Below are 17,140 nucleotides of genomic sequence, written 5' to 3'. Positions count from 1 at the left end.
TCTCTTGGATATTGGTTACACATGACAAAGTTTACATGTCCAGATCCAAAACTCTACAGCATTCACTGATGTTTTTTTCTGTACCTAAGATACTGGCTACTCCATCCTTCTGCTGTCCCGGCAGAAACCGTGGAGACACTTCTTTTCTCTTGTTTCTATGTATTGTATTTAGTCCATGCAGAAATCATATAAACCGTGTATCTCCAAAACATCTAGAGGCTTGTTACTTCTTAACAGTCCTACACTTAACCTGCCTTCTCCAATGTACCTGTATTTTTTAGCTGAGATACTGTGATTGCTTCATGACTGGTCATTTTGCTTTTACCCTTGACCCTTAAGGCCTATTGTCAACTCATCAGCTACTTTGATATTTTTCAAATATTCATTTCAATATGTTATCTCTCTACTCTAAACTGTTTTCTGTTCCATTTTTACTGAAACTCAAATTCAAATTTCACAGGGCCTAGAAGGTCTTAAATTAATGTATCTTAATTGTCCTGTTTTCCATTACAGGCCATGCCTTTGTCAACTTAAACTATAACAACATTGATTTTTTTACTGTTTTCTGAGTATACCAGCTATGATAATGCCCCCATCTCAATTTCACTTTATATAGTTTTACTTACTTACCCTTACATTCACTTAGCCATTATTAAAATCTATTTTTACAAGTATTCTATTGTATTATTAGTTATTGTTAATCTCTCTTGGTCTGTAATGTATACATTAAAATTATCTTAGCCATGTATGTATAACAGAAGCTATGGTATGTATAGAGCAGTTCTAAGTGTGCACTCAAGGTCTTGAAATACATTCCCGTGGTAAGGGAAGACTTCCACATGCTGTTTTCTTGGTGCCTTTAGTTTTATCTTTGTCGCATGGCATAGAATACTCCTTGACATAGCATGACTGTCACTTCCTTCCTTACGAACTGGACTCACATACTAGCTTCAAGAGTCCTTTTTAACCAAAACTGTGTCAAATAGCAACAACTTTCCTTTCTGTCTTCTCCAAAATTAGGCATCCCTTTCTTCATCATCCCTTTCTTCATCATCCTTATTGTCCTTATTGTAGCTCTTTGGCAAATAATGCATTCATGTCCTTCTTTTATTTCCGTATCTGCTTACTAAATTGCTTATTAAATGAAGACAGTCATTGATTTTTTTCTGTTAACTGCAGTGTCCTTGTTCTCTGGAGCAATGTTGGTCATATCACATAATCAGTAGATACTTGTTGAGTAAACGATGCATTGATGAGTTAGATGTAATGTTTCTTTTTATTCTGTTGAGTATTCTTTCTTTTTTTAAAAGATTTATATATCTTTATTACAAAGTCAGATACACAGAGAGGAGGAGAGACAGAGAGGAAGATGTTCCGTCCGATGATTCACTCCCCAAGTGATTGCAATGGCCGGTGCTACGCTGATCTCAAGCCATGAGCCAGGAACCTGCCCCATGTCTCCCACACGGGTGCAGGGTCCCAAGGCTTTGGGCCATCCTTGACTGCTTTCCCAGGCCACAAGCAGAGAGCTGGATGGGAAGTGGAGCTGCCAGGATTAGAACCGGCGTCCATATGGGATCCTGGTGTGTTCAAGGCGAGGACGTTAGCCGCTAGGCCATGGCACCGGGCCCGAGTATTTATTTATTTATTTATTTATTTATAAATGTCAGTAGCATTTTTTTTTTTTTTTGAAATTTACAGTCTTTTTTTTTGGACAATCTTTACATAGTTAACTAGGGTTAAAAAGGTTCAAGGGCTATAGGAAAGTGGGCAAGACTATTATTTCCATATTGTTTCCTTCATGTTTAAAGGGGGGTATTAAGGGAGAAGGCCCACCCAATTTCCCACCCTCCCCAGGTCCCGGATGTAGGGCATGCTCCGAGGTTCTTGCTCAAGTGGTTTTGATGGTTCACCAGTTATGAATCGCTGCCAATCTTGCCATTCCAAGCATGATGAGGTCTTTGAAGAATCCACTGATTGACATAGTCCATCATAGAGTCTCTGTTTGCCCCATATTTCGCTGCAAACATATAACTGAGATGGTTGATTGACCTGTTCTGTCTTCTGTCTTTTCTTGGTTAGGGTTCTGAGTCCAGCATTTCGATTGGGGAGATCTTCAAAGAAACTTTGTCTGAGGTGTTCCCAGACCAGATTCTTGTATGTGCTAGCAAGCACAGGGCCCGGCACCGTCCATCGCCCCGATCAACTGGTGGTTGCAGTTGCTGGGTTGGTTCTGTTTTCAGCCCTGACTTCCACTGGAACCAATGGGTGTTGCAGTCCAGCCTGGTTCTGCCCAGCACATACTCGGCCCTCGCATAAACCAGTGGGAGCTGCAGCCTCGCTGGAGCAACCCACAATAACCGTCACCAGGCCTGCCCCCTACCCTGGTTTGCCGGTAGGTGTAGTAGTAGTCCAGTCTGTCCCACACCCCGTTTGGCTCTCATACATGTCAATGGGTGTTAAAGCTTGTTCTATCTAACCAGCTCCACTATGCAGCCTACACAGATGTTGGGTATCTGTCTAGCCACCCCAACCCCTGTCCTAGTTTTCGTGCGCTCCCGTGGAAGTGGTAATCCAAGAGGGAGGAGCCCACTATTTCCCTCTCAGGCCTCTCCCACTCCCGGATGGATTATGCACTCTCCAGGTAGTTCTGTGGTTTGACTTGACAGAATTAGACCCCAGTTGAGTATTCTTTCAATATGTGTAATCATAAAATATCTTTTGCATTTATTTCCAAAGAGTGTTAGTTAATGTTTCATCCAACTTTTACTACTTCTGGAAGGTTTTAGACATATGTTAGAATTTCCAATATCTCAATTATGTTTCAATGTTTGAGGCTGTGTTTTGGATGAATCCCTGATCACTATGCTTCATTTCATTATTTTTCTTCTCTTTTTTTTTATTCATTGATTACATTGTATTGTGTGATACAGTTTCATAGGTACTGGGATTCTCCCCACCCCTCTCTGCACCCTCCCCCCATGGTGGATTTCTCCACCTTGTTGCATAACTGCAGTTCAAGTTCTGTTGAGATTCCCTCTTTGAAAGCATAAGCTAAACATAGAGTCCAACATCTTATAGTTCAGTCAAGTTCCTCGGCTTCTTGGGGAGAGACCCTGTCTGGTCTGAGGGCAGATCAGCAGAGTATCATCCCGATCAATTCAAAGCTCCAACATACCCTCAGCAACAATTAACTTCATTGTGGAATCTCATTTTGAGCTTAACCTTTTGAGTTACTTTTTAATTGAGTAATGGCACTGTTTTTCAAAGCTTATTTATTTGAAAGAATTAGAAAGAGAGGTGGAGACAGAGAGAGAAAGATCTTCCTTCTTCTGGTTCACACCTCAGTTGGCCACAAAATCCAGGGCTTAGCAAACTGAACGCCAGGAGCTAAGAGCTTCATTCTGGTCTCCCCTGTGGTGGCAGGGATGCAAACACTTGGGTTGTCTTTCACTGCTTTCCCCAGGTTGTTAGAATGGAGCTAAATTGGAAATGAATCATCTGGCACTTGAATTGGTACTTGAATCTGGCACTTGAATTGGTACTATGACACAATGTCTAGCCCAATATTTTTTAATTTTTAATATTTTAGTAGATTTTTTATGCCCACCTTTTCCTGTTTTTATTGTTTGTGATGTTAGTCATTGTTTTTCTTTTTAGTCTTTAAATACCTTTCATTTGCTTAGTTTTCTCCAGTGTGGTATTTGTATTTTGTCTATAGGATTACTTTACTCTGTGAGAGAGTGCCATTGTAAAATTGTTCATGTGTTTATAGATTTTGTTGTGGTCACGTCTGGAGAGGGAGAGTTGCAAATTGTTATTATTCTTCTTGCCTTCATTTCGTGTTTCTTCTTGTGTAATATCTTTTTGTTTCTAGAAATTTTATGGTTGTCACTAAATTGTCATCTTCACCCAAGACTATTTCCTTGAAATGGGTTTTTTATTGGTAGCTTGGGACTGTCAGCCAACAGTGATATAAGTGATTTGTTGTACTGTATTTGGTGAATTAGTTGCCTGGTGTTTGGGCTCAGTTTCTGATTGGAATGTTTTTACTGAAAAGTTTTTGCTCTTCTAGACATTCACGTAGGCCTTAGTTCCAAGGAAAGGTGGGCCGAAGTTTTACTAACCTTTCTTGAGCTGCAAGTCTCCTTCCAGTGTTAGTTTCAGAATGTGAACCTGGCTCTTAGTTTCAAAATTGAACCTGGCTCTGTTTCTGTACATTGAGCAAGGAACATGTGTTTCTTATTGTTCCTAGAAGCAAGCTTCTTTCCACCTCACCCTGCAGCTGTGTATCTAGAAGAGAGCAAACAGTAGCTTCACTTCTTTTATAGCTTTGTATTTCTGTTTAGTTTGTGATCTCATAGATTAGCTTCATCTCTTTAGTGTTTTTTTTGCTACTATCATGCATTTAGAAAATAGAATACTGCAGCATGTAATTTTTTAAGGTTTAATATTTATTTGAAAGACAAAGTTAGAGAGGGAGAGAGAGAGAGAGAGAGTGTGTGTGTGTGTGTGTGTGTGTGTGTGTGTGAGAGAGAGAGAGAGAGAGGGAGAGGGAGGGAGAGGGAGGGAGAGAATGAATATGAACATGAGAGGGAGACTCTTCCATGCACTGATTCACTCCGCATCAGCCAGGACTGGACCAGGCTGAATCCAGGATCAGGAGCTTCTTCAAGGTCTTTCACATGGCTGGCAGGGACAAAAGCACTTGGGCCATCTTCTGCTGCTTTCCCAGATGCATTAGCAGGGAGCTGGATTGGAATTTTGGCAGTGGGGCCTGACCCAGGTCTTATATGGGATGCTAGCATTGTAGGTAGTGATGTAATCAACCATGCCATGATGCCAGCGTATAAAAGATTTTAATATTGACCAATTTTAATTTATTTGAAAAGCAAAGAGACAGAGGCAGACAGAGATCTCCTATCCTCTGGTTCATTTGCTAAAGGTCAGTAGCAGCGAGGGCCAGGCTAGACTGAAGCCTGGAACTTGGGCCTGTTCTGCCACATGAGTGTCAGGAATGTAAACACTTGAGACATCACCTTCTGCTTTTCAGATGTGTGTGAGTAGGAAGCTGCACATAAAGGGGAATCCAAACGTTGAAACCAGCCATTTTGATAGAGGATGCTGAGCTATATCTCAAGTAGTTTCTTGACTGCTATACGAATTGCGTATCTCAGTGTGGAGTTCTATGTTAACTTATTAGAAGTCTACCTGAAGTATTTGTTTTTGTAAGCTACTGTAACTCTTCATTGCATCTCTTCTTTTTTTTTTCATTTACTGTTATTATTATCATGATAAGTTCCATAGGCTCTGGGATTTCCCTTACCTTCTCCCCAGATCCCCTCCCCCCACTGAGTTCCCCTATATTATTATAGTATAGTTTTTCATAAACAGTTCTAAGTTCATCATTGAAGGCATGGGCAATGGCAAAGAGTCCAGCATCCTATTTTTTCAGAACACTTTTTTCTCACTAAATTTTTCACTGACTCATATATAGTGGCATCGTTTTCTTCTAGAAAGTTCTTGATCCCCCCCCAACACACTATATCTCATCTAACCTGGTGGTGTGCATCTGGCTGGTGACCCTTCTGACAGTCCGTGTTGCTTTCTGGGGCTTTTGTTGCCTTACACGTGCTCCAAATTTCCTTTCCTTTTTTCTCGTCTCGTCTCATATCTTCCCTTCCTTTCCCTTCCCTTCTTTTCTCCCCTCCTCTCTTGCACCCTCTCCCTCTCCTCTTCCCTCCCTCCCTCCCTTTTTTCCTTCCTCCCTCCTCCCCTCTCTTCCTTCTTTCTTTCTTTCTTTCTTTCTTATCACATATTTTTGTGAGAAAGGCAGATATACAGAATGGAGGAGTTACAGAGAGAAAGGTCTTACATCTGCTGGTTCACTTCTTAGGTGACCATAATGCCAAAGCTGAGCCAATCTGATGCCAGGAGCCTCTTCTGGATCTCCCACATGGGTGTCGGGACCTAAAACTTTGGGCCGTCCTTGACTGCTTCCCCACGCCACAGGCAGGGAGCAGGGAGTTGGATAGCAAGTGAAGCAGCAGACACACAAATTGGCACTCGTGATCCTGGTTCATGCAAGTCAAGATTTAGCCACTAGGCTATCTTGTCAGGTCCCCTTTTCATTCCTTTCTATGAATTTTTTGGTTAATGTGTAAGGTAGGCCGAAATTCTTGTTTGTGTTACTAATTTTTATGTTTTGTTTTGTTTTGTTTTTAAATATGAATCAGTGTGGTGTGGCATGGCATGCTAGTCTTCTGGCTGCCATGCTGGTATCTCATAAGGGCACCAGATCATGTCCAGGGTGCTCCACTTCCAATTCAGTTTCCTGGGCAAGTATTGAAAGGTGGCTCAAATCCTAGAGCTCCTGTACTCATATGGGAGACACAGAAGGAGCTCCAGGTTCCCAGCTTCCAACCAACCCAGCTCTAGCTGTTGTGGCTATTTGGAGAGTGAACCAGTGGATGGAAGATTTGTCTTTTTGTGTTTCCCTCCCCCTCTCTCTCTTCGCAACTCTAACTTCCCAAATAAAACAAATTCAAAAAAAAAAAAAATCAATCCTCATACTCACATCCTTACAATGTAGTATGTATCTCTACTTCCAAGTCAAAGTGGATTCTCAATGAAACTGTTAAGTGCATTTTGACAATTGGATGCTGGACTGCCATTGTCCACAGCTGCAATGTCAGGATACACTTAAACAGCAGAATGATTGACTTATGGCTGCTTATGAAAGACTATACAATTGTAATAATATAGGGGAAACCAGTAGAGGGAGAGAAATATGGAGGGGTAAGGGAAATCTCCAAGTCTATGAAATTTTATCATAAAAATTTTTTATAAAATTTAAACATATGTAAAAACAAAAAAGAAAAATCAATCCATGTCCAGTAATTGTCCCTTCATTTTAAATATTGATTAACCTTGTCAGCCTGGTTCTGTAATCTATTTAGACCTCCAGTCCTTTCTTTGTTTTCTTGCTTTTCCTTTTTAATGCTACATTTGTTTGTGTCTAGAAGATACTCATTATTCGTAAATCTTGAGATGTTTTTGAGATCTGTTGCCAGAGAATGATGGCATCCATTTTATAACCCTCGTTTGTTTATTTAGTGGTACTTTTTTTTTATGTTACCAATACTTTAATTTTTTTTTAATTATTTATTATTTAACTTCAGTAATTACATTGTATTATGTGACACAGTTACATAGATACTTGGGTTCTCCCCACCCCTCCCCAAACCCTTCCACCATGGTGGATTCCTCCACCTTGTTGCATAACCACAGCTCAAGTTCAGTTGAGATTTCCCCATTGCAAGCGTATACCAAACATAGAGTCCAGTATCTTATTGTCCCGTCAAGTTCAACGGCTTCTTAGGTATACCCTCTCTGGTCTGAAGACAGAGCCAGCAGAGTATCATCCCAGTCAATTGAAAGCTCCAACATACCATCAGCAAAAATTTACATCATTATGGAATTAATTGACATAGTAATGAGTAACCAATATGTTAAAAGTAAATGCGAGTTCCCAGCCACCTTCTGTGACCACCTCACCTATACTTCAATTTTAGTTTATACACAACATATAACATTCAAAACATAACATGTTATACATAACATCATATCATCTTAAATCAAGGCAAACATGTGGTATTTAACCTTTTGGGATTGGCTCATTTCCCTTAGCATTATGGTTTCCAGTTTGGCCCATTTGGCCACAAAGAACTGCATTTTAGTGGTACTTTGAGTGACTAGGAATGTAAGAAGGTGTCAGAAGTACGAAACTTTAAGCCTTGTGATCTGGATTATCAGTAAATCTCTGGCCCTTCTTTTTGAGACTCTGATTTTAAAAATGGTAGTAGTTTATCCTTAATATAATTGTGTGTATATAAAATGCTTGTCTTACCACTAGCATATTTACTTGTTTTAAAAGTGGTGACATTATGATTATTGCAAACAGTGTTAAAATAAAACCTTGTTTTATGTATTTCTTATCATATATCTAAACCTGGAAACTAAACTGTCCTTTAGTATGGAGTTGTCTTAGTTGTCAGCACTTTTAAGTGGCTGTCATTTGCCATATGGTTCAGATTAATTCTGAAAGGGCTGTCAGTTCAAGATGATTTAATTTTCTAGGCTCATGTGTTAAAGTGATATTCATTATCAAGAGGTAACAATTTAAAGGATTGACTGCCAGTTTTGACTAATGAACTCTCAATATGTATATTTTTTGTTGCTAGAGAAAAACAGAAATCTGAAGCTAAGGATAGAAAAGTTCTAGAAATTCTTCAAGTCAAAGATGCTAAAATACAAGAACTGGAGCAGGTTGGTATTATGACAAAATATTAAAAATGTTTACAGGTAGTATTTCAGGTAGAAGATCTTTAAAAGCATTACTCTCTTGAAATCACTGGTGTCATTTCATTCTTCATTACCTTGCTTGGCTGCTGACTTATCATTTGTTGTCTGAACTAAAACTATGATATTTATACATTGAAATCTCTTAAGGTAATGTTATATTATTAGTACTAGTAACAGGTAATAACTGCTTGTTTTGTTGAATGTTTTCTTTTATTACTAGCAGTCATTGTCCATTTCTGAAACTCAAAAATTTTCAAATAATTTTATTTATAGGAAAACTTAACTGGAATGATTCTGTTGAGGTTTTTAGATGCTGTAATCCTATGTTTTATGTATTATCAGGAAATTATGAAATTTTATGTAACTATTGGTAATCAACTATATATATAAAATTATACATGTGTATAATGGTGTTTGCTCGTACAATCAGGATGTTATCATTTAAAAATGCATGTGATCTTTACTTCTAGGGCTCATTATTATGACATAAATATCCTAAGAATAGAAGTTAAAAACTTTTTATAAGAATGTCTTATGCCACATATAATATTTAAATTAGTTTTATATCTAATTTTTTTTATGGGCTAAAGTAACTATAGTTTTGTTATTTCTTTCTGAATTAAATGGAGGTAACATTGGACAATTCTATGTCTTTTGAATTATTGTTATTATTGTTTCTAATCAGTTTATTGGTCATGGGAACATTAAAGATGATTGTTATTATAAATCTGTACTGCTAAAGGACTGAAAGTTGATAATAAGCTAAATCATATTTATTTATGTTTTCATTCAACTGAATTCTTTCTAAAATGGAATATAATTCACAATATACATTTGAAATTTATACAAACTCCAAAATTGTTTGGAATAATAATAATATTTTAGTTTATTTTTAAAAAGGCAGTTTAGTGTGCCTTCTGAGTGTAAAAATATTCAATACATTCTAAGATAGAGAAAAGTTATCATATGCCCAGTATATTCACTGGAGTAGATGTGTACAACATTATGACTCAGAAATAACAAATACGATTTGCGTTGCATTGTTCAGAAAAATAGTGAAGAATCAGAGGTTTGGGAAAACATATCCAGTCTGAGCGGTCCCTTCCTGATTTGGCTGTACAGAAAAGGAGAATGGGGTCGGTTAGGCAGGTTTTTTAAAATATCTTTTTATATTAAATGTTCTGTTGTTTAGTGAATGCAATTGAGTTTGCTAGCTTTATAGGTTTGGGATACTACTTAAAAAATAATTGACTTTTTAGTGAAAATGAATCTTCCGTTTTCCTGATTCTTTTCTGTTTTATCTTCCATGGTGGAATCACTTCATTCATGGTTTTTGTTTGTTTTTTCTTGAAGAATTATAATGCTAGCATCGGTACTTAACATTTAGCAAACTGCCTGACTCACTACAGATGCTCATTAAATATTTTTAAATACATGATTGAAACTGAATACCAGCAATCGACTATATATGCCAGGTTGTAGATTCAAAGTACTGAGAAATTAAATTTAGGGGTGTAGTCTTGAAGTACTTAAACAGGTTTCACTTAGAAGAGGTTCTGAGAGAATTTGCTAGTGTGAACATGAGGCATAAATCCTGAAGGTTGGAATGTAGGGTATGTCTGAGTAACATTCAAATTTGTAGTTTGTGTCCCTGAAAATATATAGAATTATAGTTTGAGATGGGACTAGTGCTTATTAGAATTATCTGTGCAGAAGTTAATTCATATTCTTAAGATACCTGCATGCACTTCAGTTAATTTAGATTTGTTTGGATTAAATCAGTGGGGCTGTTGGAACTTGACAGTAATTTCAAAGTGTCTCAGGCTTTTCAGTCTGCAGAAACCTGAAAAGCAGTGACACGCTTATCAGAAAGAGGCCTATGGACAGCAAATACAGCATGGGCTTTGCTTTTTTGTTTTAAGTTTTAATTTTTATTTGAGAGGCAGATTTTTCTTGTTTGTTTTTGTTGGTTTTTGGTTTTTTTAGAGAGAAGGAAAGACAGAGAGATCTTCCATCCACTGATTCACTCTCCAGAAAGCCACAACAGCCAGAGCCGAGTTGATTTGAAACCAGGAACCAGGAGCTTCTTCCAGGTCTCCCACAAGGGTGCGGGATCCCAAGGACTTGAGCAATGATCCACTGCCTACCCAGGCCATAAGCGGCTGGGACACAAACCGGTGCCCATATGGGATGTCAGCACTAGTGTATGGAGCCATAGTGCTGGCCCTAATAGGACTGTTTTGAAAGTAAAATTTTGTGCTTCTTTAAGACCATTTATGTTATAGTTGCAGGTGCAAATTTAGTTTGAAGACTTTTATCAAACCTCTGAAAGTATGAATTTGATCCTTAGGAAGGATTTTTTTTTTTTTTTGCCTTGACATATAGATATTTGATGCTATACTTGATGTGCCACAATACTGGTCCCTCCATACAATTTCTTGTGGTAAGATTATAGTAAAAAGTTCTCTGTCTAGGATCCAGAACTGTGACATAGTGGCTTAAACTGCTGCCTGCAAGGCTAATATCCCATGTGGGCATGAGTTCAAGTCTTCACTGCTCTACTTCCAGTCCTGCTCCTTGATAATGCCTGGGAAAGCAGGAGAGCGTGGCCCACTTATGTAGGCTCTTGTACTCACACAGAAGACACAGATGAAGCTCCTGGCTCCCATCTACCCATCCATGATTTTATAGTCTTACAAATAGCTAATAAATAAAATTCCCCTTCTAGTATTATGTAACATGACTGACTTTTGATAACCTAGAATATTGCATTTAATTAGATGATTATTGCTTTTGTCATCGTATTTCTATTTTTCCATACCTTCTAGGAAGCTCAGAAATCAATTTTGGTTTTCAGTTGCAATTAGTTTTCTTATTCCTACTTACTCATTCATATACCACTGTTTCAGTTTTTGTGCTTTCATTACTTCTCTATTTTTTATTAAAACTTTCATGTCCACTTTAAAACTAGGTCAGTATAAATAATTAACTTTGCTCAAGTATTGCCTGGGAAAGTGTTTGGTCGTCTTCTGCTCCCCTCCCCGCTTTTTAAGTCTTGCTTCATACCTACTATTATTCTCTTACTCTGTAGACTACTCTTGATCATGATTTGAATTATTCATTTCATAGCTTATCTATAATAAATTATTTTCCAGACATACTTTCTCTTGTTATGCTCTATAGTTCCTTGAGTTCTGTTTGCTATTTTAATACTAATTCAAACCAGCCCATTAAGAATCTACTCTATCCAGATAGGTTCAATAAAAAAATCATATGGGTAGGGTATGGCCTGGTGGTTGAGGTGTTGATCAGAATGTCTGCATACCACATTAGAGTGCCTGTATCTTATGCCCTGGGCGAGCTCCTGGTTTCAGTTTCTTGCTAACTGCAGATCTTAAGAAGCAGAAGTGATAACTTACATCATTGAACTGATGCCACTCATGTGTGAAACTCAGATGAAGTTCTTGGCTCTGGCTGTGGCACTAACCCAGCCAACTATTGAGGGGATTTGGAAATGAGCTATTAGGTGGGACCTGTCTTTCTCTCTCCCTGTCTCTCTTCATCCCTCCCTCAAAATTTGAAACTAAAATTTTATTTACTTTTTACAATGCATGGGCCAATAGATACTTTATAAACAGTAATATTGTTTATATCATTCAGTATCACACTTGTCCTTAAAAATTTGCTAATCAGGCCCGGCGGCGTGGCCTAGAGGCTAAAGTCCTCGCCTTGAACGCACCGGGATCCCATATGGGTGCCGGTTCTAATCCCGGCAGCTCCACTTCCCATCCAGCTCCCTGCTTGTGGCCTGGGAAAGCAGTCAAGAATGGCCCAAGGCTTTGGGACCCTGCACCCGCGTGGGAGACCTGGAGGAGGTTCCAGGTTCCCGGCTTCAGATTGGCGCAGCACCGGCCGTTGCGGCTCACTTGGGGAGTGAAACATCGGATGGAAGATCTTCCTCTCTGTCTCTCCTCCTCTGTGTATATCTGGCTGTAATAAAAATGAATAAATCTAAAAAAAAAAAAACAAATTATACGAGTAAATTATATGGAAGGCACATATTTCTTTAAATTAAAAAAAAATTGAAAGGATTATAGAGAAAGAGAGGGAGACATACACAGCGCTCTTCCAACCTTTGTTTCACTTCCCAAATGGCCAGGTCTGAAGCCAGAAACCAGGAGCTGCTTCTTGGTCTCATTCGTTAGCAGGGAGCTGGATTGGGTCTGGAACAGCCTGAACTTGGATTAACACCAATTTGGGATGTGAGCATCTCAGACTAGGATATGATGAAACCAGGATATGTTTCATCAAAAAAATAAGAAAATTCACATAAAGAAAAGTTTTTAATAACCATATATATATATATATGTATATATGTGTTTGAGAAATTAAATTCATTTTATAAGTATCTGCCTCAGAAATACCCAGAGAGCTTAGTAGTTCCATTGTTGAATTCTACTATACATTTTGAGAAGTGGAAGCACAATCATGGGTTATTTCAGAAATAATATTTTCAGAAATTTTCAGAGAAAATGCATATACTTCCAAATTGATTTTTACACAACATATCCCTGGTATCACAAACCTAATGAATCCAAGGAAAAAATTTAAAAATACTATCTTAATAGGGAGAAAGACTCTCAGCTGAACATGGAACAAATCACATTCAAAAAAAATTTGAAAGTGAGGTATGGATCATTAGAGTTTTCTCTTCCTCTGTTTGAATCTGCTGTGCTGTGGAGATTTTTATATCTATGTGTTTATGCATCAGTAGCAAACATTTCACTTCTGTTGTAGGACCCCCTTAACTGTTCCTTCTAGGGTAGATTTGTGATGATGAGTTCCATACACTTACCTCATGGAATAGTATTATTTTGGTTTCATTTCTGAAGTATTTGCTGGACACACTATTCTTGACTGCATGTTTTTGAGATATTGAATATTTCACATCATTCACTCCTGATCTATAAAGTTTCAGCTGAGAATCTTACTGTCAGTCAATTGGGGATTGCTTTATAAATCACTTAGAATTTTCTCTTTTTTTATATATAATTTTCTTTTTCCAGTACTTTTGAGATTTTGACTGTAATATCCCTTGGAAAGTATCATTTTTGCTTGACTCTATTAGGGATCCATTAGGCTACCTAGACCTAGATGTCCTTATCTTTTTCTGAGATTTTGAGGTTTCTGCAACTATTTCATTAAATAGGTTTTCTGTGCTTTTTGTCTTCTGTTCTTCTTTTGGAATATCTATGATATGAATAAATATTTACCAACTTAATTTTGTCCCATTAAGTTTGACAGAATTTATTTACTCTCTACAACCTTCCTTTCTCCCTCTCTTTACCAACCTGCTTATTTACTACACTGCATTTGTGTTAATCAAAAGATCTGTTTTTATGCTTAGAAAGTTATTCTGCATACACAATTTTGTTATTGAGTCTTTCAATTATATCTTAAACTTTATTTAGCTTTCAATTCTAACATTCTAGCTTAATTTTTTTCTGATATCTAGCTCTTTGCTCAATCTTCCAGAATATTTTTTTCTGAACTTTGTATGTTATTAGCTTTCTGCTAGCAATTTATACACATTCTTCTGCTATTTCCTATTGAAATTTATTCCATTATTGAAAAAATGTTGCTTCTGATAACTAAATTGATGTAATGACCCACTGCTAGATGGGGTCCATGGTTTAATAAATACTACTTGGCAAAAATTCTTAAATTTGTATATTTGGTGATAATACTTTTTTAAAGATTAATTTATTTTTATTGGAAAGTTAGATACACAGGTAGGAGGACAGACAGAGTGGAAGATCTTCCATTCTTTGTTTTACTCCCCAAGCGGCTACAAAGGCTGTGAGTCTATCCGAAGCCAGGAACCCGGAGCTTCTTCCGGTTCTCCCACATGGGAGCAGGGTCCCAATGCTTTGACTGCCTTCCCAGGCCACAAGCAGGGAGCTGGATGGGAAGCCGGGCTGCCAGGACTAGAACTGGCGCCATTATGTGATCCCAGCATGTTCAAGGTGGGGACTTACCTGCTAGGCTTCTGTGCCAGGCCTGTAGTTGGAGATATTATTAAGAGTAGTTATAGCACCACTGTTTCTGTATCATTTCCCTTCAAAGAGAAACAGTTGAAAATACATTGAAAAGAGATAAACACATATAGTATGGCATTTTAATCTGATGGAATAATACCAAACACCCACACAACTGAACTGCAGCTGTGTCTGTCACTGTGGTTGAATTTGGGAAAATATGTTGATTAAAACAGCAAAACAAAGAATATGTGTAGTGTGATTTGGTTTATATTAACAGTTTAAAAAATGAGGTGAGTTGCACAGTAGACATATATCTTCAAGTGAAAAAAAATGAACAGAGAAAGGTAAAAACAAAAGTTCCAGATTAATGATTACTCATGGACTGTAGGAGTTAATAGAAAAGAAGGGAACATATCTAGGAACTGAAAGAGAATGATAACATTGTATTTCTTAGATGCATCTTAGTAGTAGGTATGGGCTGTTACTTTTATTTTCTTTCTTCTATTCACACCTATAACATTATTCTGTTTTGTTTTATTAATATGAAGAAAATAAATTATATGAAACCCATAGATTCAGTTATAATAGGCAACCACAATTCCCTTACTCCTCTTTCTGACTAAACTCCTACACCTCCCTCCCTTTTCCATCTATTTTTGCAAGGATATAATTTTAATTTACTCTATAGTCATAGTCTTAGTTCACCACTAGTCATAATATTAAGCAGGTAAAACTAGGAAAGCCACAGTACCACAAAAGTATAGACAGACTAAAAACTACATTCATATCCCAAAGTGACTATTTAATTCCTATACTTTTTTGTAGTGTTTATTAGCTGCCACATATTGGAGATAACATTTGTATTCAGTGTCTAAACTTTTTGTAAGTACAAATAAAATTTGCAAGTAATATTGGAAATTTTGCATATTAAACATAAGGGCCATGCACGGTAGCCTAGCGGCTAAAGTCCTCACTTTGCACAAGCCAGGATCACATATGGGCTGGTTCTAACTCCAGCGGCCCTGCTTCCCATCCAGCTCCCTGCTTGTGGACTGGGAAAGCAGTCAATGAAAGCTCAAAGCCTTGGGACCCTGCACCCATGTGGGAGACCCACAAGAGGCTTCAGGCTCCTGGCTCCTGGGTACGGTGCAATTCCAGCCTTTGTGTTCACTTGGAGAGTGAATCAATGGATGGACAATCTTTCTCTCTGTCTCTCCTCCTCTCTCTATATCTGACTTTCCAATACAAATTTTAAAAATATTTAAGCATAGTACATATTCCTAATTTGTTCCTCAAACGCAACTCACCTTTCATACTGTCATTTAATCTTATCCCCATTTTGCTTTTTTCTTTACATCCTCTGGTGAGAGTCTGATAAGGAATACATATTTGAGTGTTAATTAAATATTTATGGGATCAGTTTCAAAGATAGAACAGAGAAAGTGATACACTACTGAGCACATTACTTACAAATGATAAATATTCTGATAAGTAATGTACTGCTGAATGTATTACTTGAAAATTAAAAAGAAACCCTTTGAGCATTTCATTTTAAGCTAGTAAAGTTCACTGATAAAAGAAAAAAAACTTGGATTTAATATGTTTTAAAAAGTATTTCTACTAATATCTTGATTGTCCTTTTTGATTGACAGTATCTGTTGCGTCTGATTTGAAGACTTCATGTACATTTCTATGCTCAGATAATTGATGCTTAATAAACATTAGTTGAATGAATAAATATGCTATCAAAAGTGAAAGAAGGTTACCGAGTATCAGAATATGGAGTTTGATTTTGACAGTTTGAGTTAGATTCAGAAAATCCAAGTTGAGGTATTGAATTGAAAGATAGAAATGTGAAACTATTGATTTGGAACAGTCAGGGCTGAATTCTGGACTGGATACTCTTTAAAACAGAGGTAACAGTGCAAACTAGGAAAGGGCTTAAGATTTCCTGGAGACAGCTATAAAAGGAGAGAGGCTAAGAATGGTGTCATGGGTACATCCAACAATTAGGTATCATTTAATTATTTTTTGCTTTTTAAGCAGCATATTCAGTAGAAAATTGTAACAGTCTCAATATTTTTGTTGGTAGAGAAAGATATGTTTATGAATAAGTAAATTACCTTTTTTATGTTTGAAATATAAGACTTCTGAAAACCATATTTTTTAAAAAATATTTTCTAAAATGACTAAGTAACAGAGTAAGTAATTCTTATTTAGGCTATGTAGGGATTTTCTTTATTTGAATGTTTTGCTAAATTTTTGTTTACTTCTGATATACAATTAAATTCTGAGAGAATATGTTTTATTATGTACTGTATAGCTTTTGTGTTCCTCATTTTAAAAATGAATGGGGATTATCCTGGAAGCACATTTTAGTTGATAATCTACAAATATGTCACCAGACATGAGAATTGTGATGATAGACATTATTACGAAAACTACCTAATTTGATATTAGCAATTAAAATCTAAAGCTTCAGATATTTTTTTCCTGGAAATAGAAGGTCACTAATAATTGAAATGTTTCCACAGAGAGAATCAGTACTAAAACAAGAAATAAATGACCTTGTAAAACGGAGGATTGCAGTAGATGAAGAAAATGTTTTCTTAAGGGAAGAATTCAGTATCTTGCAGAAGAAATTTAAAGATAAAAGTCAAGAAGTTAAGGTGTGTTGATTTGTACACAGTTTTATAGGACTGTTGCTTTGAAGTGCTACTTTAAGCTTTGTCAGC

The 17,140-nt window shown here is 37.1% G+C and overlaps 1 protein-coding gene across 1 annotated transcript in view; it reads left to right on the top strand.

Moving 5' to 3' along the window:
- Positions 1-17,140, top strand: part of CNTLN (centlein) — a 269,496-nt gene that overhangs the window by 47,223 nt on the left and 205,133 nt on the right. Inside the window, exons 3-4 of the mRNA XM_058672438.1 lie at positions 8,244-8,328; positions 16,940-17,074. Of these exons, the coding sequence (XP_058528421.1) occupies positions 8,244-8,328; positions 16,940-17,074 (220 nt within the window). The remainder of the gene's footprint in view (positions 1-8,243; positions 8,329-16,939; positions 17,075-17,140) is intronic.

This window comes from Ochotona princeps, chromosome 14, assembly GCF_030435755.1.
Source record: "Ochotona princeps isolate mOchPri1 chromosome 14, mOchPri1.hap1, whole genome shotgun sequence".
NCBI classification, from domain to species: domain Eukaryota; kingdom Metazoa; phylum Chordata; class Mammalia; order Lagomorpha; family Ochotonidae; genus Ochotona; species Ochotona princeps.
Note: the sequence above shows the minus strand (reverse complement) of the source record. Positions and strands in the feature narration are given on the sequence as shown.